This window comes from Anarhichas minor, unplaced genomic scaffold, assembly GCF_050575085.1.
Source record: "Anarhichas minor isolate MPS153535 unplaced genomic scaffold, ASM5057508v1 ptg000017l, whole genome shotgun sequence".
In the NCBI taxonomy this organism is placed as follows: domain Eukaryota; kingdom Metazoa; phylum Chordata; class Actinopteri; order Perciformes; family Anarhichadidae; genus Anarhichas; species Anarhichas minor.
The window spans coordinates 3462671-3483924 of record NW_027466463.1 but is presented as its reverse complement, the minus strand read 5'-3'; the positions used below and the strand labels follow the sequence as shown (position 1 = coordinate 3483924).

The 21254-nt window shown below is 42.1% G+C and overlaps 1 protein-coding gene across 2 annotated transcripts in view; it reads right to left on the bottom strand.

The window, feature by feature from the left end:
- The window catches only part of rbfox3a (RNA binding fox-1 homolog 3a), a 59081-nt gene extending 38099 nt beyond the window's left edge, over positions 1-20982 (bottom strand). Inside the window, exons 1-2 of one of the 2 annotated variants that reach the window (XM_076093007.1) lie at positions 20728-20982; positions 10516-10662 (exon numbers count right to left, since the gene is read on the bottom strand). In XM_076093007.1, the coding sequence (XP_075949122.1) occupies positions 10516-10662; positions 20728-20982 (402 nt within the window). The remainder of the gene's footprint in view (positions 1-10515; positions 10663-20727) is intronic. The other variant, XM_076093006.1, reaches the window with a different exon arrangement.
- Positions 20983-21254: the final 272 nt, after the last annotated feature.

Below are 21254 nucleotides of genomic sequence, written 5' to 3'. Positions count from 1 at the left end.
CACTGGCTGATTAACCTTGTGCAACATGCTGATACACTACTTCACATGTCCAAAATAGTTTATAAATGATGATGCATTATTGTGGAATAAACTGGGTAACTTTTGCTCCAACTCAACCAGCTACAATATTACAATTCATGTGATGTATTCATGCATCAGTAATACTGCTACAGAAGTACATGATACTACCACCATGAATACAAATGGGGTAGACTGAATTTAATAAGAATCAGTTGCTTTGAAATTAACGTAAAGTCAACACAAAACTAAACTCAATAGAAAGTGAACATTCATGCATATAGGGTTTAATTCAGGTCTGTAGGTTTAAACTACATAATAAACCTAATAAACCAACCTTGTCTCCTAGACATTATGGTGGTTTTCCCTTAATACATATTTTGGTTATGTATGGCCAACAATAACCTGTATTGGAGTAGATTGAGCTTGATTTGCTCAGTAAGCACTTTCTGTAATTGTAAATTTCTCCCCCATATGTTTTTTTTTTTTCATTTTATTTATTTATGTATTTTTGCCGTCTTTCTCAAGTATATACGTATGAGTGTATGCTGGGATGATATTTGGATGTTAATTTCCTGATTTGTTATGTTTTGCTTATTAAAAATCATATCTGGACTTCGCCTCTTTTTTAAAGGTTTGTATAAATATTTAACCAATTTTAAAAAAGATATATGAATTAAAATGTCTCCAGTGTGGCCATGTACGAACATGTGTAGGTGCATCCATGTGTGTGAGGATTCATTCAATCAGTGGGTGTGTCCTTCAGATCTGATCATTAAGAATCGGAGCAAATGAAAGTGCTCCTCCACTCAGCCTAATGAGAGGGATGAAAGCTACCCTTAATTGTTGTCCACAATGGCTGCGTTATTTCATTAGAACTAATTACCCTGTCAGCCATGCCAGCAGTAAGGCAGGCCAACACACACACACACATACACACACACACACACACACACAGTGGTTAGCATAAATTCAATAGTCTTGATCAATGAGTGGATGAACAAGAAACAAGGAGGTGATATAGTGGTATGGAGTTTGTTCACTGTTTTTTGTCTTCTATGGTGTGATCACACTCACGTGTGACTGTCTATAAAAAACAGGGCAAAGTTATAGCAGGAAAGTTACTCTTGTAGTATATTTAGCTCATTACTTTATAAATGCCTCTTTTCCACCGCATCACATGACTAAATGGTAAATGGTCTGTACTTGTATAGCGCTATTCTAGTCTTCCCTACCACTCAAAGCGCTTTCACACTACGTGTCATCATTTACCCATTCACACACTGATAGACAGGGTCTAAGTTGCCACCTGCCACCAGGTTAACTCATTCAGGCACAGCTACGGGAGCAATTTTAGGGAGCCAGGGATCGAACCGCCGATCCTCTGATTGAAGGACGACCCTGCTCTCCACTTAGCCACAGTCGCCTCACAGACTCTACTCGACTCACTTTTGGTACCAGGTCCTTTTCTCTCTTCTGTGGCAGATAGTATCCCCTCAGTGTAGGCGGTACTCCCAGTTGATCACTGCAGCGACACCGCGGGGAACTGCCGTAACTGCACTTGGTCGATTGTACAGTGTAGTGTACGACGTAATATACCGTGTAGTATACGGATAGTGTAAATTGTGTACGTAGTGTATGGTGCAGTGTAGTGTAAGGCATAGTGTATGGTGTAGAAGTACTGTAGCAGTAATGGGACAAAAACAATCAACATTTACTTCTCGTTTCACATGGGGAACGAACAACGGCCTCCTGGATGAAAGATCAGTGTTTGTTTGAACTGCACACCATACACTACCTTCACTACGTACACTACGGTGTACAGTACATCAAGGATTTATTTTGTTTTGTTTGCTTTCTCTCTTCTTTTACTAACACACACACACATATAGTGTGAAGCTAATGCAGATAACGCGATCTCTCTATTGTCTATCGCCATTTTGTAGTCTCGCGAGCGTGGTCACGTGCAGACTCCATTTTTGAGTGTAGTTCCACGTGACGTAGCTACGTTTAGATTACATCACACGTTGTCTGAGCTGTTGTCTCGCCTCTCCCCCACCCACACACGCATGAATGCACACACATACACACACACACACACACACACACACACACACACACACACACACTTTTCCTCCTACCACAGTTTGTTGATTTTAGATAGCGTGCTCATGAATGTATAGTTTTGTTGTTAGTTTTAGATATTAGTTGACAAGATCATTATTATTGGAACTTAATAAACTGTTATATTTTAAAGAGCAGCTGTCTGTGATTACTTTGTGCATGTATTGTGATAATAGCTGATATGTGGTCTGTGCTCGAACTTAAACCTTCACTTTCACTCTGAATGTGTAATAGTACTCAGACTACTGACATTGTGAGTGAAGAATTATGAGACTTAGTTTATAGTTTGGTTATTGGTCCCTGTTCACAGGGTCGTGCCCCGTTATTATTAATAATCGATAATAATCTTACTGACATTAATAATTCTATTGATGTCAATAATTTAGTTGTTATATATGCTGATATGTATTCTTTACGTTCCCAACAGTAGTGTATGTAGTATAGACAGTAGTGTATGTTCTCTACACCGTAGTGTATGTAGTGTAAGCAGTAGTGTATGTAGTGTACACTGTAGTGTATGTAGTGTAAGCAGTAGTGTATGTAGTATAGACAGTAGTGTATGTAGTGTAAGCAGTAGTGTATGTAGTATATACAGTAGTGTATGTAGTGTAAGCAGTAGTGTATGTACTGTACACTGTAGTGTATGTAGTGTAAGCAGTAGTGTATGTACTGTACACCGTAGTGCATGTAGTGTATGTACTGTACACCGTAGTGTATGTAGTGTAAGCAGTAGTGTATGTACTATACACCGTAGTGTACATTGTGTAGGAAGTAGTGTATGTACTGTACACCGTAGTGTATGTAGTGTAAGCAGTAGTGTATGTAGTATATACAGTAGTGTATGTTCTCTACACCGTAGTGTATGTAGTGTAAGCAGTAGTGTATGTAGTATATACAGTAGTGTATGTTCTCTACACAGTAGTGTATGTACTGTACACCGTAGTGTATGTAGTGTAAGCAGTAGTGTATGTAGTATATACAGTAGTGTATGTAGTGTAAGCAGTAGTGTATGTACTGTACACTGTAGTGTATGTAGTGTAAGCAGTAGTGTATGTACTGTACACCGTAGTGCATGTAGTGTATGTACTGTACACTGTAGTGTATGTAGTGTAAGCAGTAGTGTATGTAGTATATACAGTAGTGTATGTAGTGTAAGCAGTAGTGTATGTACTGTACACTGTAGTGTATGTAGTGTAAGCAGTAGTGTATGTACTGTACACTGTAGTGTATGTAGTGTAAGCAGTAGTGTATGTAGTATAGACAGTAGTGTATGTAGTGTAAGCAGTTGTGTATGTACTGTACACTGTAGTGTATGTAGTGTAAGCAGTAGTGTATGTACTGTACACCGTAGTGCATGTAGTGTATGTACTGTACACCGTAGTGTACATTGTGTAGGCAGTAGTGTATGTACTGTACACTGTAGTGTATGTAGTGTAAGCAGTAGTGTATGTACTATACACTGTAGTGTACATTGTGTAGGCAGTAGTGTATGTACTGTACACCGTAGTGCACATTGTGTAGGCAGTAGTGTATGTACTGTACACTGTAGTGTATGTACTGTAAGCAGTAGTGTATGTACTGTACACTGTAGTGTACATTGTGTAGGCAGTAGTGTATGTACTGTACACCGTAGTGTACATTGTGTAGGAAGTAGTGTATGTACTGTACACCGTAGTGTATGTAGTGTAAGCAGTAGTGTACGTAGTGTAGGCAGTAGTGTTTGTAGTGTAGGCAGTAGTGTATGTAGTGTAGGCAGTAGTGTATGTAGTGAAGGCAGTAGTGTATGTAGTGTACACTGTAGTGTATGTAGTGTAGGCAGTAGTATATGTACTGTACACCGTAGTGTACATCATGTACTCAGTAGTGTATGTAGTGTGGCATAGTGTGGTGTACGTATCTTTCCACCAATCACTGTAGTTTTTCTACTATCTTTCTTCTCCTTCATCTATCTCTATTCCAGTAGTTGGTCTGTGAAGTCAGTTGTGTCCATTAGTTCAAATTAGAGCAGTTTTCCAGGGAAGGCAGAGAAGCGTAAATCAGCCTCAGCCAGCTAGAAACACAGTGTGGTGCCCTCACAGATGAAGGGTACTTTTTTACTCACGGAAAACTGGCTTGTTTAGAAAAGCCTGCAACGTCCTACTGTGATGTCTGTGTTTTCCAGAATGAAACTGTGAGTGCTGAAAGCATAAAATAAATATATAAGCCCAATAATGATAATGGTAAGGCAGTAACTGTCAAAAATCTGATTTATATGTGTGTTGGCCGGCCACTAGTGATCAAACCATGTTCACAAAGTCCTGATGAAGCAGATTACCCCCCCCCCCCCCTAAATGGATGGAAACAAAGCAGGTTTCTAACTTTTAAGTAAACATGGTTGTGTCTTTGTGTGTTTTTAGAGGAAAGAATTCACCTCATTTGTTAGATCTCAAGAATACACACATTGGGCCTTTTTTTCGGATGGTGGGCTCGTAGGAGTGAGCCTCGTCAGATTCCCAGTCTCACATGCTGTGCCTTGACTTCATGGTAAACAGGGCAATAACTTCTGTCACTGTCCCTCTCTATTTCAAACACTAATTGCCTTAATCAACACAAACACACTGGCCCCACTGGGGGACACAACAATGGCGAAGCTCATGCTCTCTAACGACCCACTCACTGCAAAATGGCTCCATTGCTACGCTGATATGTTGATGTAAATTAGCAGATTTTAGATTATAATTACACCTCGCCTCCTCGGAGGCAGAGTCGGTTAGAGTGGAGCCTTATGGAATAATTGGGGAGGCAAATGAGAGTGAAGACATGAACAGGAGACATTAAAGAGAATTCCCTTGCTGGGAACACTGGGCTACCTGTGCTGCTGAAAACCTCCAGAACAGGTGATTAGGCAAGAGTAGGTGTCATTAAAACTCCATTAGCACAAAACCCAACCCCCGGTGCTCACCGCAAATACACACCAACACACACGCATATGGTCTACCTCAGCAGTGTGTCTGTGTGAGACACACTGAGTGCACGTCTATCTGTGCTGAGTATCTAATGACTCATTTAGGACCCCTACCTCTGGGAATGTGACAGTAAGGACCCTCTTGCGGTTGGCTCACTAAGTGCCTGCTTATTAATTAAACACAGCTGAGGCTCAGGGGACGGCAGCAGTCCTGCATATCAGCTTGTCAAGTTTCACTCTGTGTGTGGGGCTAAATGAACAGGGCCCTTCTGAGTGCAGGCCAGCTGGATCCATGGGAAGACATTTTGGTCCCATGCATCAGAAAAGAAAATATCATTTGCGAACGGCCAAAACAAACACCACAGACGTGGACACGTGGTCATACTGGGATTATTGTCTTCTCGTTAAGGGAGAGAGAAATCCAAATAGCCCTGGCTGTGTAGGTAAGTGTGCAGTGTGTGTAGGGAATTATTTGAGGTGCAGTCCTAGATATCTTGAGAATGAGAGAATTGAATCATTCAGGCTGTGAGTGCCAATTATCATTCTGCCATTAAAACCCTCTTCACCAGCCTAGTAATTTCCCTCCAAATGTGTTGTTCTAATTATGAATTAAACTCAAATAAGCTTGGGTAATGAACCCAGCTTTATTCCTTTCAGAGGCCGTACCCTTTTCGCCTTGTGTGCCTCCGTTGTTGCAGTCGTACACTTTATTCCTGCTTCCTGAGTTGGACTTCCAGAGGTGTTTGACGGAGTATCGCCGTGTATTATTGTGTAATTCACAGAGATAAACCTCCAGCTTGTGGCTGCATCACCTTTGATTGAACCTCTTTATATGGCTTTGTTTAATGCGCCCGTATTGCTTTTCTATTACAGCTTTTGCTGAAATGACACAGAATTCCATTTGCTGTAATGCCCTAGCTATTGCCTTTGTTTGCATTGTGGCGGTAGTCTTGCAGAACCGTAATGGGAGATTGAGCCAGTTGCTCACAAGTCCCATTTTAGGTGAATGGAGGACAGTGTCACTGGAGCCTTGATGGAATCTGGACTGCAATGGCACTGTCCGGCCCACGATCATTAATCCTTGAAGCTGGACCATTAACAGGGAGAAAAGAGAACAGGTTGTATGTGGCTGTGTGCATGTGATCTATTTAACATCCTCGCAGGAAACCACCAAACTCAATGATCTAAACTGCTATACTGCTCTGCTGAAGTGACAAAGCCCTTTGAGAAGTCACTTGTGAAGTCAGCATAAGATTCAAAACTTTTCTAGTGAGTTTTCAGCTTTCCACTGTTATAGTAGTATTGTGCACATCAACTGAGTTGCCACGGTATGGGAGTAAGTCCAATGGAAAAACTTCTAAATGGCTCATTTATAGTTTTTTTGTGATTCATTAAAGATGTATTTTTTTCTTTGCACATCACAGACGGTAATCAAGCCATCAACTTATTTCTCTGGTCTTGATATGGTGAACAATATGTGCATTTAATATCGTTCTCTGACCTCATACTTTCACGTTAATGTTTCGATCAGACTTCTAAGTGTTACAGAAATGCTTCAGGTCTGATCTAGTCGGACCGCCATTGTTACTTTTTTATGGGGCTTCTTCAGACATGAGACTAAATTGGCAGCACATCTATGTAACACACTTTAATAAGTAGAATGTTACTGTTACTGATAGGAATGATGGTCATTTGTATTTCTTTGTCTGTGAATATTGGTTTCATGTACTCTGTTTTTGCTTTTTTGATAAAGCTTCATTCAATAAGAAATGTTAACTTGTTTTCCTGGCTCCAGTTCTCTGGAGGCCCAGTGATTTGGATCTCCAGTCTTTGTGATCGAGCTCTTAACGGGGCTACATCTACCTGATGACGTCACTATTAAAATAGTGTTGTGCTGTTCAGTGACTGGGGACTGTCAGGGGAAAAAACAGTCAGACTTCTTCTTCAAGAATACACACACTTGAACACGTACACACACACACACATGCCTCGCACCTATAACTGGAGCTGTCACCCTGTATACACCTAATGAGGATAAACTCCCTTTTAACCTCACTGAGGAATCCCATTAATTGTGTCTCCACTGATGGGCCATTCCATCCTCTCCTCTTTTCTCCACAGCAGGAGCTCTGAGGCTGGAGAAGGCGTGTGGTCCCCCTCCCCCCCCCCCCCCTTTCCCCTGGAACAAGGTGACTGCAGGATCAGATGTTCCACTCCACTGGACGAATGGGGAGGTGGATGGTGGTGTTGGAGGGTGGGGAAAACTCCAGCCTCCAATTATATGAAATGTTAGCGCTAGAGTTGTGTCAGTAAATCTATACTCAGTAATGTACCTGTGTGTGTTACTGTGTGCATGTAAACTTCATCATCAGTAAACACTTTACCCAGCCAGTCTCTTAACAAGCTTGGGCTCTCTCTCTCTCTCTCTCTCTCTCACACACACACACACACACGCACACGCACACACACACACACAGGTTTGGGAATAGGGTGTCAGTGCTACAGTAGCATGGTACCATGCTACCTTTATGATTAGGTTCTGGTTAAGTTTAGACCGTTAACATGGCCATGGTTAAAAGAGACTGCTGGCATGGGAAGGAAAGCAAGTAGTGGTGTCCACTGTCACACATAGTATACCCAGCCAAACATCAACATATAGAGCAGAGGTCTTCAACAGGGTACTGCAGGGGGTCCGTGAAATTTTTGGTTGTTTAAAAAAATAATAATCATAATATATAGATTTTTTTCTCTAAACATGAATCTTTCCATTATTTTAATAGTTCAGTATTGTATGCAAGATAACAGGTATCTTTATGCATGGCAGTGGCACTAATAGGACATCACTCATTTTCGTTTCCACATTTATGTTTAAAATGAAAACATCAATGTGAATAGCTTGTATGCATGATTATCATGCAATTAACAGACAATGTTGATATTGGCATTGGTATCAGCTGACAAGGTGTGTTTATAAATGGCAGTGACACGGTCACCCTACTCACTGTACCTTGCACATGTTTAAAATAAAAACATGAATATATGAACCTGTGTATTATTTGAATAGCTTAGTATTGAATGCATAATAAAGAGGTATGTTTATACATGGCACTAGGCCCATTTAATATAAAACACAATTTTATACAATATACAGTATATAGTCGGGGGTCCCTGCTCCATCTCTCTATCAGTTTGGGGGTCCTTGGTCTGAAAAACGTTGAAGACCCCTGATATAGAGGTTTCCATGCAGCACGTTACTAGCTGTGTTTTCAGGAAAGTGTCAGGCAAATTTTCAAGGTCACAAAAAAAGAAGTAAGAATTAAACGCATTTCCATCGACTGCTCTGGTGAGGATAAACTCTGAGGTTTGGTCAGAAGTTGGCGCTAGAGGCTAAATATGGTCGTAATCAACCAGTGAAGGAGAAGAAGAAGAATTAGAGTTTGTGAAACAAAACAAGTGGCCTTGGGCATCTATCTTACCCGGGTATAATGGAAAAATGGAACGAGGCCTTCAGGAATTTGTTTTAATTGGGCAAATTTTAATTGTTCTTTCACGTCAGCTTTTGACCATGTTTCATGCTGCCCATAGACGAGGACAAGCATTTACGTGTATTAGGAATATCCGGGAAGATAGTTAATTATTTGTTTAATTAATGAAAACATTGTACATTTCCTGCATTATGCTTTTACACTAAATGTTTCTTTTGCACAGGTAAAGAGAACCGGAGCATGGCTCGGCACCACTGCCCCACTCTCCAAGGACCACTTAAGGACAGACACTGAAGATGAAACATTAATAAGCTCATCCTAATTTGGGTTAGGGGGCAAACAGAGGTAAAGGTGTGAATTATGGGGCGACTGTGGCTAAGTGGAGAGCAGGGCCGTCCGTCAATCAGAGGATCGGCGGTTCGATCCCCGGCTCTGCTTGTCGCATGTCGATGTCCTTGAGCAAGACACTTAACCCCAAATGTGCTCCCGTAGCCTACGGTGTATGAATGTGATAGATTCTGAATTGTGAGTCGCTTTAGATAAAAGCTAAATGACTGTAATGTAATTACTTACAGTGCACAGATAACGTCTTGCGAGGTTTGCACTACTGCACTCAAAACCCAACATATTCTACTCAATGCAGAACGGTTTGTATGAAAAAGTTCCATTTAAAGTCTCGTGCTCAGTTCTGCTCTGACATCGCTGTTGCTGAATTGCTGCTAAAGCTGCTCATAATATCATTTCACGAGCCCTACGTCTGATTTACCCTGATGTGTCCATACACCACACTCACTCCCCATCCTCCTTGATGTTTGGGAAGTGATGCGTTCAGGGCCTCAACACCAAACACAAACTCTATAACAGATGCTTTGAAATCACCAACAAGTATTCAATATCTCATGAGTTGGCTGACTGAAATGTAAAGAGGAGAGAGGTTTTTAATGGGAGTGCCCCCGGTGCCACATGATGTCGCATTCCGTCTCCAACGCAGCTTGTGAAGACAATCACCTGTCATTGTAGCCAGTGTGTCAATAGGTGCATTTCTATTGAGCCTAGTATTCCACTAATAATCACAATAATAACCCAATAGGAATAAAAATGCCTCATGTAACATCTGGCCAGATGTGAAGGAATAGAGTTGAGAAGGGGCTGTAAACCTTTGTTTACCCATTCAATAGGAAAATATTAGCGCGTTATATATGCTTTTGTTTTGCCAATCTTTTTTTCTGTGGAAGGAGTGAAAATATTCTTTCTGCGCGTGTTACATCATCACAATCAACAAAGTCTTGATCTTTCATATTTATTCATCATTCATTATTTGATCTAACTGCATTGCATTAAACAAACACTCTCCTTTCCCGTCCACTTTCGCAGACACAAGAAGCCTCACAAAAAAATTGCCGTCCGAAGAAAACGTCGGAGTTGATCAACCATAATCATGGAGATGACTTTAATATAAACTGCTTTAAAGACCGGTAGCTGAAAAGGTTGCTTGAAAACTCTTATCAGAATGTCTTCAATCGTGTTGAAGACATATTGTCCATACAACTGCAGCTAACGCCCACAATACACATGAATGTATATTGATGCCTATATTTACTGGCAATTGACAAAAATTCATATTCAATCATGCATTTCCTTTGTTATTGACTTTACATATACTCTTTATCATTGAACCTAGAAGGCCCTACTGCCAGTTCCAAATGCTATATTAGAGACAAGAAAGGTAAACAGATATGCAATCTGCTCATATTTGTCTTTAACCTTCCTGTTATGATTTACTTTTACAATTCTTTTGCAATATTGCATTTCTTTACTTATCTCCATTTGACAGCATTTGCTACTTTGTTCTTGAAAAGTACAGGAGCAGGAGTATGGTACAGTGCTCTAAGGGTGTGTGTGTGTGTGTGTGTGTGTGTGTGTGTGGTGCAGTTGTCATCTCACCCCGAACATTTGCCGGAGGTCAGGGTCACGGAAACGGAAAGGGATGTTGGAGACGTGTAGCCTCTTGGGCTGCTGCTTCTCCGACGAATCGCTGGACTGCAGGTGGAGCTGCTGGGAGCCCTCCGTCTGTACGACCTCCTCTGCCTGCTGCAAGGAAACACACAGCGTGCCAAAGATTAGCTCCTATCATGTATACAAAAAAGAGGATCCAGGTGTGAGGCAAGGTTGTTCAGCTGGATGTCTCACATTAAAACAATTGAAAAGAGATCCTATTAATAGAGGAACTGACAGAACAACTGAAATATTAAGAAAGTGTGGAAGGGTGAAGGACGAGTGTAAGGGGGTATCAAAAAGAGCTCTGGATCTTCCTGTGTAGCTTTAGATGGTAGGTCATTTTATATTACTGAGATCTCCCCTCTCTCTCTCTGCTCTCATGACATGATATGTGCTCTGGGACATTAAGGAAGCTGTCTGGCAGAGGAATAAGAAACAACATGAAACAACCTGTGACACGTTAACACCAGATCATATGTTATAATGGGCCTCGGAGAGGAAGAGCATGGGTGCAAAGCATAGAGGAAAAAAAGAGAGAAATGCAAAGCTATACTGGAATGTCGTGGGTCAAGAGGGAGCTGAGCTTGAAGGCAAAGCTCAAGATTTAACAGCGGATCTACATTCCAACCCTCACTTATAGTCATGAACTTTGGGTAATGGCAGAAACAATGAGATGATTGCCGATACAAGCAGTATCCTTCACAGAGTTGAATTAGAGATAGGGTGAGGAGCTCAGACATCCGGAAAGAACTTAAGGTGGAACTGCGACTCTAGCAAGGAGCCAAGTAAGGTGGTCCAGGCATCTGATTGGGCTGCTTCCCTGTGGAGTTATTCTGAGCATGCCCACACCCCTGTGGAGACCCAGAACAGGCTGGAGGGATTACATATCCCATCTGGCCTGGGAGCGCTTTGGGATCCTCCATGAATAGCGAGGAGCTGTCTGCTTTAGGCCGTCTGTGCTACATAACCTGTTCGCACTACAACCGATGTGAACAAATGGATGGATAGAGGGAAGTGACATCATGTCATATTGCATTCTGGGTATTTCAGGGGTCAATCAACTATAGCTATACAATACTATAGCTGGGAGCTGTACATTTGGAATAAGCCCCAGGACTAGCACTTGTAGTGATTTGGAGCGGTGGCCTTAGTAGGAACCGCAGGTCGTGAGATGTATTTGTTCCCCTTTTTTAATTTTTTTTACAGAGACAATCAGAAGACACAGCAGTCAATACATAAAATATCCTGACTGTCAAATACAAATTGAAATGAATCAGTAACAGTGGTAAAGTTGAGAAGTATTGGAATATTTCAAAGTGAAAGGGAAGTCACACACTCATTGCCATGATGCAAAAAAAAGAAACCTTTATACCCTGAGAAAGGGTAACCCTGGAGAAGAATCACAGGCATCGTTAGCCTGGTTTGATATTGACTTAACCTCTTCATACAGGATTGTAAGCTTGGACAGGTCAGCTCTCATGTCAGCTTTGCTCTGTGAAATGATTTTATTATTCATTACGCTGACTTCAGTTGCCCAGTTCCCTTGTAGCCTTTACCACTGATACTTCCATGTATCAGTGCATTCCATAGGGCAGAACCCAGCCATGGGCAAAGCAGTGGCCTCTGTGGAAAGAGGAGGACCTCCCACTACTACTTCCACTGAAACAAAAGACTGAGCACACTAAGGCTGTCAATGGTTTTATGTGTTGAAACTAGTGGTTTTACTCTTTTAAGGCAGGCAAGAGATACACTTGTTAGAGCAGCAAGCAGCAATACTGGACTCCAATCTGGTGTTTGGCTCTTCTTGTTCAGTCATGGTGGAAAAAATACGTCATCATTTTTTTGAGCATTTGTCAAGAACTTATTGTGAAGTTTTGAAATTCAAATCTTTATTATCGTCAAGAAAATAGTGTCTACAATTTAAATCGCATGACTCATCACTTACATCACTGTGTTGAGGTTATTAAATTGAATTTCATGATAAAGCATAGTTTTTTCAAATTCATTTTTATATGTACAGACATAATCAACTGTGGGTATATATACCACCAACATTTCTAACTTCAATATTGGCAAGGTCACATGGTGATTTGTCTTATTGATTGGTTGCCAAATGCCAAGAAGGTGGGTGCCATTTAATATGAGCCTGTTAGAGGCAGTCACCATAGAGGGGAGAGGGAGAGAGAAGGAGGAAGGAAGAAAAGACAAAGCCAAGGAAGCTCATGTGCTTTGTACAGAGAGTGATGGACAATGAATGAATGATGAACTCTCATCCCTGAAGTATTGTGGTTTAGCCTGGTTTTAACCTAAATGAACTGACATCAATGCAGAGCTGTGAGCAGTCAGGGCATGGTTGTCGACGGCCGGGCTCCCGACACGCAGCCCGGGTAAGATGACACTGCAGGTGATGACTAGCTGTGTCTCAATTTGCATACTTCTGTACCTACTCTTGAACCAGTGCATAAGTGCATACACAGCGACAAGTATGGCAAAATGCAGTACACTGAGTACCCAGATGGTGAACTCATTACGATCAAAACATTGAGCGTGGAAGGCTGGACACTTATCACCCTTCAACGATCGCCATCTTGGCTAAATTGCAGAAAAGGAGGTTTCATCAGCGGTTGCTGTTGCTCCTGTGAACACCTCGCGATACAAACTAAGTAATATTCTGTTGTCGGACAGAAGCCATCAGATTATTTGGTTGATTTCAGTCTGTAATGATTTGTAACTATAACGCTGCTAGCTATCCAGCTAACTATTTCATGTTCGATTCGAGACAACATTACCCTGTTGAAATTCATGCACTAATCAAGTAATCACATAGTGTTCACAGTCTACTACATGGTAAAGTATCCGAGTTAAGAACTTCCCGCTGAAAAGCCAGTAGATATGCAGGACAGGGGATGTCCTTTATTCTGAACCATCATCTGAAGCTTCCTGCTGGTCATAACGTATACCTCTATTAATTCATCATACTGTTAATGTGTGTATGTGCTGTAATCCTTCAGGTGAGTCGAGTCTAGTCTGGCCTCATTAGGAAAACACAGCGTCTCTCTCTCTTTCTTTCTCTGGATTCAGCAGCAGCAGCCTGACGCAGCCTTTTTAGTTATAATCTAGTTTTTTCATCTTCTTTGATGGTATTATGGTCCTGCATTAGCAGCTTTGTTTGTGTTGGCACATTGAATAGTTTGCATGGGTGGCTTCCCTCTTTTGTTAGTTTGTCTGGCCTGTCCTTTCCAGTTATTTTAGTTTGTATGAAGTTTAGTATCACATTTATATAGAATACATTTTTTTACTGCTACCTCTTGACTCTGTGGATTATGTTATTGAAACTTTCTGTAAGTCGTAACGGTTTAAAATATGGTTCAAACTGTGCTTGTGTGTTGTTTGCAATGAGGAGCAAAAAAGGAGTGAGAGCAGAAAGAGTTGATGTACATAATGAATCAGACCAACACGGGGATGGAGGGATGGAGATAGAAAGAATGAAAAAGAGAGATGAAGATGGAACGATGATGTCAGCTAAACCTGCCCGATCAATGAGAGAGAAGTGCTGAAGGTAGCAGCGGAGACAGAAAGAGAGAGGGAGAGAGGGAGAGAGGGAGAGATGGAGACAGAGACAGAGAGAGAGAACATGGAGAGCAGTAAGGGAGGAAGGGTTCAGAGATGCATGCAGGCTAAGTGCTGATTGAAGAGAGAACCGTTAAAATGGAGAGACAGGCAAGTGAGGATAATGGCATGGCATTACATCACAAACACACACACACACACACACACAAACACAAACACAAAGCTGAATAGGCAAAGAGCGCTCTAGTGAATGGGATGCAGTAATAATCTGCCCATGTGTGTGAGAAAGCGAGAGACGCACAGAGTCGTTTCAGTCCTCGGCCAACGGACACACACACGCAGGCACACAGTCATGGCTGTGGGCTCGGGTTTTGCAGGTCAGATGAATGGTGTGCACACAAGTGTAATTATCCCGTCAGTCCTCCTGCACCTCCACCTCTTCACTTCAACACCCACTGAACCTCTGTGCCACAAAACACACTGAGGCACAACTATTTTCAATTTATTTCCGTATTTTACTTTGACTCGTAGATTTTTAGATGGACAATCATCAATCTCTACAGGAGGTCCTTTCTGCCATCTGCCATGCCCTTGTACAACCAGTCCCTTCTTAGTCTTCTAAGTCAGGACAGGGAGGTCTAGAGGTGGAGCCTCACACTTCACCCCTAACAGACTAAAGGCTAATACAAACGTTCTCACTCTGAACTCATACACCCTTTATCCTCTTTGAATTATATGATCCATAACAGCACTACAACTTTACAGTATACATGCCCCCAGCCCGTCTGGTCTTTCAGGCCTCTCTGTGACATTCAAAATCAATTTAACCCTCATAGTGAACCTGATGTCAGTGTATTGTTTTGTAAAAGGTATATTTTTGTTCTGCATTGTCACTAGCAATTGATACTTAATTGATTAATCTGAACTTAAAACATCACCACAAAACAATAAGAACAGTATGACAACGTTAAACTTCACAGTGATCTCAGTCATCTTTGCTAATCTATTGTATACAGTAGTGCAGTGAACAGGTGGTCCCCTGAAGAGCAGTGAAGTGGGAGGAGTGGTTTTGGAAGTATATTGTTCCCTTATTGACTACTGTAATAATACTATTTCTTATTTGGTGGCCATCAGTTTGAAATATAACAATAAGTTCTAAATTCTATAATACCCATGAGACATTCAGGGGCACCAATCCGAACAGTGAAAAATTGGACTTCTATTTGAATAACTTTGGTGTTATAATAAAGGGAACGCTTGTGAGATTTGTTCAGATGTGTAAATATCAGTGTATATGTTACTGGTTCAGAGTAAATGAAGATGGGACACAGCACAAATTGAAAAGTTCCAGGTGTGCCTAATAAAAAAGCACTTTCAGGATGATTATCTCTTTTGAATGATGCAGCTGCAGGTTTAATCCTCTCCCAAATCATAGCACAATATGTGAACAGTCTCTCCGCAAAGTCTGAGTTTGTTAAAGTGAAGCAGAACAAACTTAGAGAGGTTTTAGTACAGAGAGTTCAGGCGAGGTCTCCAAAATGGTCATTTTGGCACATGCGTGTCATTTGAATTTTCTCATGTACCAAACTATATATTTCACTTGTATATCACTAATGGTGTTCAATACATCCAAATACAGCAGTTTGGCTTCATTTTGAAAGCCAGAATCCTCTCTGAGTCCTCTCTGTGTCTCTCTGCGTACTGGAGTTTTTCTCGATGTCAGCCTCCTGTGAGTACACAGGGCTCTGTCTCAGCAACCCATTGGTCGATTTCAGTGATTGACACCTCATTTGAAGCCTTAGAGCCAATAGAATTTAGCTATATCGACCAAAATGAGATTGACAGCACTGTTAGCCAATCAGAATCAGCAGTGCGCCGTCCTGTGAGACATGCTTGGTTGTGACGCAAGGCCATTCTCAGACTTCCTGCTTCGACTCACAGCAACGTAGAAACGCCCGGAATCATTTTAGTGTAACACAGGACGTAGATCTAATTTATTTCTGTCTGGAATTACCGGGAAAATAAACATATCGATGAAAAACAGCAAAGGTAAGAGACATTTTACAATTATCGTTTGATGAAGCGATTTCTGTTGTTGGTGTTCTTTGGCTCATATCTCGATGATGCTTTGTTGTAGCTAGATTTGATGTATATGTCCAGAATCTGTGGAGTGTCTGCTTTCTTTTGAGGTATCGTGTCTGCGTATTGCATAAAATACCACAGCTTTAGAGCCAGAAATGTGGCGAGCGGGTTGACTAGGTGGCGCTATATGGATTTTGATATTTGGTAATTAATTGAGTTGTTGTTTGACTTGTGTTTGGAGCATGTACAAACCTGATGTGCAACATCATATTCGTTTGTGATAAGTGCATTTTTTCTGAGGGTATATGCTAAACTTTCTCCACAGCCCCCAAAAAAGGAGGCGCTCGGGCTTAAAACTGCAGTATGTATGCCTAATGTAGATTATGTTATTTGAGTGATAGGAGCAGCTAGAGTGTTAGCATAGCATAGCCCTGATCAATCAGAACTCCATACAGAAAACAAGCATTTAAAAAGCTGTTTGCCGTTTGGAGGACTGAACTGACAAAGCATGAATTCAGACTTTTTACAAATCAGTATCATGATGTAGTTATTTCAGCATCCTTTTGATCCGTTTATTGTAATCAAATCATGGCAAAATCTGTTTATTTTGGCATCGTACCACCGGAGTAAACCAGCTTTATTCAGCCAATGTGTGACTTAATAGATACAGGGACTACAGCTCGGTGAAACGCCTCTGGAAGATGTTATGGACCCAGAAACGAAGGCGATAAAAACTTATCTGGGACTTCCGCAACAGGTAAAGCAGTGATAGCGGTTATTTCAGCCGGGGTTGACGGCGGAAAGAAACATTGTTGGCATACAAGATGCTCTGAACAGTCTGTTGGTGCCTACATGGAGGTAAGGCTGCTCATCCTCTCCGGTAACACGGTGGAGAAAACCCCTTTGCATTTGGTGTGAACACAGCATTACACAGTATGTGAAATAACCCTGTTCAGAGTAGCCAATGCGTCACAAATCCCTACATAAAGTAAGTTTCTCTTGTTGATCCTTGTTCCACTGGAATTTCCCATTCAGCGTGTGTGTTAACACATGAAGCTGGCTGTAGTCTTTCATTAAGCTTAGCATGGTATGGAATGGAACGGCTTTAAGGCAGTAAGCCTTCTTCTGCCACATTCAAAGAGCTCAAATCCGTCTCTGCACTTCTTTCTTCCTCTATGGTCGCCATGCCTCCACCATCCATAGTGTGTGAGCAGCCAGGCAGGAAGGAGAAATAATTACATGAACATTATCATACACAAGCAGCCTGAGCTTCCTCCGCTGTCACCACGGCGACAGTACTGAGCTGTACAGTCCGCGTGTGTGAGGGGGGGAAGCTGTAGAACTAATCTACCCAACCAAGCCTCCCTCATGGCAGCTACACAGAATCACACAGAAGCAGCCCAAAACGCCTCAAACTCCTCCACCTGATTACACACCCACTTAGATCTCCCAAATGTGTCATTACTGTGTTTTTTGAGTGAACATGTGTGCATATCTGTGTGTGTGTGTGTGTGTGTGTGTGTGTGTGTGACTTGCTGAGCTCAGCAGTGCCCCTTTCCCGAGCCTATAATTGAAGCTATCAGATGGGAGTGCTGCCAGACGGGTAGATTACACACGGTTAGGCTGCTACAGAGCCCTCTCTCACCAGGGATTAGACCAAGACACACACACACACACACACACGCAGAAACACACAAGCACCTGAAAGGAGACAAGAAAGTAAACTTGGCTCCATCTTTAACCCCGGTCTCTGTTCGAAGGTGGTCTCTGGCATCAAGAATGTGAATGACACCACATTAGCAGCTGTGGGGAACGCTACGTCAGTGAAACAGCAAGGACCCTGGAGACCGAATCAGCAACAGAAACAGATCAAATATCTGTCAACGCCAGACCAAAACCTCTCCCAGCATCCACGAGGTCAAAGGTCATCGCCATGAGTCAGTGGACGGCTGGAGAAAGATCAGGGAGCACCTTCATATCCGAGACAGAGACAGGGGTAACCATTTTGCCAAATATACGACCTGTTCGTACATGTCTGAAGATCCATCCATGACAAGTGATCAAATCCATCCGCTGAGGAAGGCCATGAGATGCACAATCACTACTTCTAGTGTAAAGATAACAATTTCATCACTGGATATGTAAGACAATCATTTTTCTTTAATTTAAGTTTACCAAATCAGATTTCACAATATGATATATTTAACCAGCTGCAACTGGTATCTACACAACACGCATTAATACAGTGGAGTAAATAGGAACATTTTCATCTAGCAAAAAGCATATTGTTGAAAAGAAATAACTAAACAAATAAGGTACAAATATCCAACTACAATATTTGAATACATGTACTTTGTTTCCACCTCTGACGAAAACACAATTGAAATGAAGTTCTGTTCCACAGAGGTCAGAAGAGACGCTGATGGGTTAATATTAGTCTTTTAGTTAAAAAAACAACACAGTATGAACCTGATATATTGGTCTGACAGCATATTTTATGACAGTAAATGTAGTAAGTGCCTTTTAGGCCACAGTGAACGTGCATACGGTGGAGTGTCTGTATCCTTTATCCTGCAGTAACTATGTCTCTTGACAGTAACAGTTACAGCCTGTGACAAACTCTCCACAGCGACTGTAAAACACTCCCAGTAATGCTGACTGTACCGTGCCTTCTCCTCTCGCTGGACTCCCCCACTCTGCCATCACTGTCTGTACGCTCCCATATCTTCCCAGCGTGCTCCATTCTTATTGGCCCTGACAGCTTGAAGGCTCCTCAACTAGAGACAAGTGGTGGTGCAGTTAACTATGGTGTGGACATCCTTAGCATTGCCTGTGTGCAGTTCTGTGCTTAAATGCAGCTTCAAATTGAGCTCATTTGTCAGTGGCGTCTGTCCCTGCTGCGTCTGAAAATGTGCGTATATATGTGTGAATGTATAGGTCATGGATGCAGTTGGACACTTGCTTGATCTTAAAATAAAAATCTCTTCTCTCCTCATTCTGTATATCATTTGGATCTCATTTTCTTTCTTGTTTTATGCATTTTCAATGTAGGTTTCATGTTGTGTGAACTGTGGTGTCAAAGGAACTTCACAAAGATTGTCCTAGAGTCAGCGAGAGAGGTTTCACTCTCGGTTGCCTGCATGCTTCCCAGCGTGCCACCCAGAACTACAGACACAACTCTCTGTCTCAGCTAACTATCTCCAAACCTTAAAACCTTCAAAGGAGAAAAGCACACCGGGGATTGGTGGCTAAATTATACATAAGTTAAATCATAAGATAGCGGTGTGAATGTTAGATGTCCCTGTCTGTATTCCATTGCATTCTGAAGTCAGATTCAGCACAAACTTGGTTTTGAGCATGCAGAGTCTCATCACCACATGATGTCATCAGGGATGGACTCACAAGGTAATGAAGAAATAGTATTTAGAGTAATGAAGGGTCATAAGTGAACTAAATAAGATAAGCTATGGGACTGGTGAGGAAACAAGTTCCAAATGAGATCCATGCACAGGAGTTTGGAACCGGTGTGGTTAAAGGTGCAACCAAATAGGGGCCAGCTTTTCCCCTCTAATACTGGGGGGATACAATCTAAATCTACAGTCATCTGCTGTACATCAAAAAGATTATTACTAACCAACAGCAGGGCAAGAATACAGAGAAATTCAACCAAACTGCTGAACTTGCTGCTGCAAAATAACACTGCTATCTTATAATAATACAGTCTTTTCAAAATAAACCTCCATCTTCACAGGAAACAACAAGCGGAGGTTTAGGCAACAAAACTACTTGGTTAGATTTAGGAAAAGATCGTGGTTTGGGATGAAATAACTACAGAAGTGGCATTACTTAAAGTTACTACAATGAACTTTCATTTTGTGTTCATTTTGGCAGTCCCTCTGGACAAAAGCTGTTGCACCAGAGTCTCTTTAGAAAACCTCTCATTTTAATGCAGCAGGCGTCTGAGAGTCTGCTATGCGCAGTCCTTGTTCTTTATGCCTTCCCTCCAGTGGACCCAGCATTATGGCTTGGGTCTCTAGCAGCATGGTGGCGGTGTTGCCTCCCAGCTGTGAACAATGGAGCAGTGAGGAGAAGCTCTGCTCCTGGCCGGAGGAGGAGACGCTGCTGACGAGCGCTGAGCTCTCCTCCTCCTGCCGCAGTTTCTGAATACAGGTTGAAGGTGGTGGGCTGGTTGCTGCTGGAGGCCCTGCTGGAATCTGAGCTGAAAGACTTTCTGGTGAACCTGCATGACTACATCTGATTTTGCGTGAAATCTGACCCGGTGGCCACGATGATCAAGAATAATTGTATAGAAATACAAGTCTAATTTACTCCAGTCTAATTTACTCGTTTACTAACAGTAACTTTAGGTATGGAGGTCACGTGACAAATGTTGACTTTTCTTTTGACAGGGAAACGAGCGGCGGTCTCCTGCAATACAGGGGAAAGGACCACATCTTTCCACATGGTTAATACAGATAATAAAGAAGATATAAACTGTAGACTCACCGTTACTGTGTTGGCTGTGAGGGCGGGGGTGTTGCTGTCGTTTCCCGGCTGTTCACTCTGCGTGTGTGTCGCCGTGTACAATGTCAGGGCGTGCTCGGCCACCGTGCTTGGTCCTGTGTAATCTGCAGGCGGGTGGGCGTGGGATGTGGTGTACTCAGCTGGGATGCCATTCTGTGGTGGAGGAGGGTACTGGGCCGGTGGGAAGGGTTGGGCCATGGCTTCAGGGGGAGCTGGGGCCTCTTGGTTACCCTGCATGGACAAAGATAGATGGATAGACAGGACAGACAGAAGGGACAAAGCAAACCAACTGGTTAATAAGGTCTGACTGGTTTAGTTGTCTGAGTCGTGGTGTAGCTTGTCAAATATATCTATTGTGTAAATATATAATGTAGACTGACCATTGCAGAATGTGGATTTCTGTATGCTGGTTTTGATAAGCAGACAGTGAGGCTAATGTTTCTCACAATTTGATCTGTCTCAAACGGCCTCTAACCATCATGAGACAAAAAGCTGAACTTTCTTCAAAC